General features: G+C 44.8%; 1 protein-coding gene across 5 annotated transcripts in view; it reads left to right on the top strand.

Annotated features, from left to right (window-relative positions):
- recql5 (RecQ helicase-like 5) overlaps positions 1-2,500 on the top strand; it is a 42,510-nt gene that overhangs the window by 4,121 nt on the left and 35,889 nt on the right. For all 5 annotated transcript variants that reach the window (XR_012401311.1, XM_073945245.1, XM_073945246.1 and 2 more), the window contains exon 4: positions 1,880-1,976. Coding sequence is in view for 4 of the 5 variants with exons in the window: in XM_073945245.1 (XP_073801346.1) it covers positions 1,880-1,976 (97 nt within the window). In the remaining variant the exon portion in view is untranslated. The remainder of the gene's footprint in view (positions 1-1,879; positions 1,977-2,500) is intronic.

Raw genomic sequence — 2,500 nt, 5'->3', positions numbered from 1 at the left:
CTCTCTTGCACCTCCTCTTTCACACCTCCTCTTTCGCACCGCCTCTTTCGCACCGCCTCTTTCGCACCGCCTCTTTCGCACCGCCTCTTTCGCACCTCCTCTTTCGCACCTCCTCTCTTGCACCTCCTCTTTCACACCTCCTCTTTCGCACCGCCTCTTTCGCACCGCCTCTTTCGCACCGCCTCTTTCGCACCGCCTCTTTCGCACCTCCTCTCTCGCACCTCCTCTTTCGCACCGCCTCTTTCGCACCTCCTCTTTCGCACCTCCTCTTTCACACCGCCTCTTTCGCACCGCCTCTTTCGCACCTTCTCTTTCGCACCTCCTCTTTTGCACCGCCTCTTTCGAACCTTCTCTTTCGCACCTCCTCTTTCGCACCTCCTCTTTCGCACCTCCTCTTTCGCACCTCCTCTTTCGCACCGCCTCTTTCGCACCGCCTCTTTCGCACCTCCTTTTTCGCACCTCCTCTCTCGCACCGCCTCTTTCGCACCGCCTCTTTCGCACCTCCTCTTTCGCACCGCCTCTTTCGAACCTCCTCTTTCGCACCGCCTCTTTCGAACCTCCTCTTTCTAACCTCCTCTTTCGCACCGCCTCTTTCGCACCGCCTCTTTTAGCACCGCCTTTTCCGCACCTTCTCTTTCTCACCTCCTCTTTCGCATTTCCTCTTTCGCACCTCCTCTTCCTCACCACTTCTTTTGCAACTCCTCTTTCACATTTCCTCTATTGCACCTCCTCTTTCTCACCTCCTCTTTCGCATTTCCTCTTTCGCATTTCCACTTTCTCACCACCTCTTTCGCACCTCGTCTTTCACATCTCTTTTGCACCTCCTCTTTCGCACCTTCTCTTTCAGACCTTCTTTTTCACACCTCCTCTTTCGCACCTCCTCTTTTGCACCTCCTCTTTCGCACCTTCTCTTTCAGACCTTCTCTTTCGCACCTCCTCTTTCGCACCTCCTCTTTTGCACCTCCTCTTTCGCACCTCCTTTTTTGCTCCTCCTCTTTTGCACCGCCTCTTTCGCACCTCCTCTTTCGCAGCTTCTCTTTCTCACCTCCTCTTTCACACCGCGTCTTTCACACCTCTTTCGCACCTCCTCTTTCACACCTCCTCTTTCTCACCTTCTCTTTCTCACCTCCTCTTTCGCACCTCCTCTTTCGCACCGCCTCTTTCGCACTACCTCATTCACCGATACCGCACCACAGGATGTCTATTTGTGTTTTTGCATTGACTTAACATGTAAATCACTTGCGATTAATGCTTCATCCACATCTGGTGTGAACGCAACATCAGAAAACCAAATGTACCAGTCTACTAATTAAATTATGCCGTATGCAAGTTTTGACTCTTCTTAAACCTAAAAATACCATAATCTGTCTGAAGATATTAAAGAAATATTTAAGATATTTCAAGTAGTCTTTTAAAACATGCTAGTTGATGCTAGCATGATTAAATGACATTAGCGGTGTTTAAAATGTTACAAACATGCTGGCATTGTGCTAATGATGATAGAGACATACTAACATGTTAGTTAATTCATGTCAGCAAAATCTTATCTGTTTGTTTAACATGTCTGAAACATGCTGGCAGCATGCTAGATTATTGATAACATGTTAAAATGAGCATTTCTAGCAGTTAGGGGTTTGCGGTATTGACAAATTATATCTCCAATTTTATTTCCCTATAAATAGTATTTATCCGAACATGTTTTTGTGCTTGTAAGTTGGGTGGTTTTAAGACTTTATTAAATAAATAATTATGACACTAAAACCGCCAGTAGGTGGCGCCAAGAGCTAGTGATTCATTAATTCAGTAGATGCTAAATGTAATCTTATATATGTAATTCAGACTGATTTGATGCTAAGCACCCACTTTTTTGCTTTTGCAGGGATGTGGGATTGTTTACTGTCGAACGCGAGAGAGTTGCGAGGAAGTGGCTCATAAGTTGACCAAATTAGGAATCGCAGCCAAGCCCTACCATGCAGGTGAACATTTGTTTGGTTATTTAGATAACACTTTAGTTTCGGTCACAATTCACGTAATTTCAAACCATGAACTAACACTGCTAGCTTAATAAACTAGCAATTAGCTGCTTAATAACAGTTAGTAAGGTGGAAGTTGGGTTTAGCTTTTAGGGATGCATCAATTTAAAAACTACTAATGGACTATTCATGTAATAATAGGCAGATAAAGAGACCGTAGTTAGAGGTCTCGTGCATTTTTATTCGATGCTCGACGTAATCTCAACGAGGATGGGACATAATGTAGCTCCTCCCCTTTTTCATAAAAACAGCCAATAGCGTTTTGTTGTTCTCTGCCAATGCGAGTGGTTGATGTTAAGCGCATCAAATGAAAAGCATAGGAGAAGTGTCTTAAAGGGGCGGAGCATGTCAGACACTAGAGAGCATTTGATTGGTCAGGAGATTTGATGTGAAACTAACGTATGAGGTGATGTAAATTAAACTGTTCATCCATTTAGTTGAAAGTGGCAAACTACAAGCTTTACATG

This window comes from Danio rerio, chromosome 3 (assembly GCF_049306965.1).
Source record: "Danio rerio strain Tuebingen ecotype United States chromosome 3, GRCz12tu, whole genome shotgun sequence".
NCBI classification, from domain to species: domain Eukaryota; kingdom Metazoa; phylum Chordata; class Actinopteri; order Cypriniformes; family Danionidae; genus Danio; species Danio rerio.
This window is presented reverse-complemented; position numbering and strand designations above follow the sequence as displayed.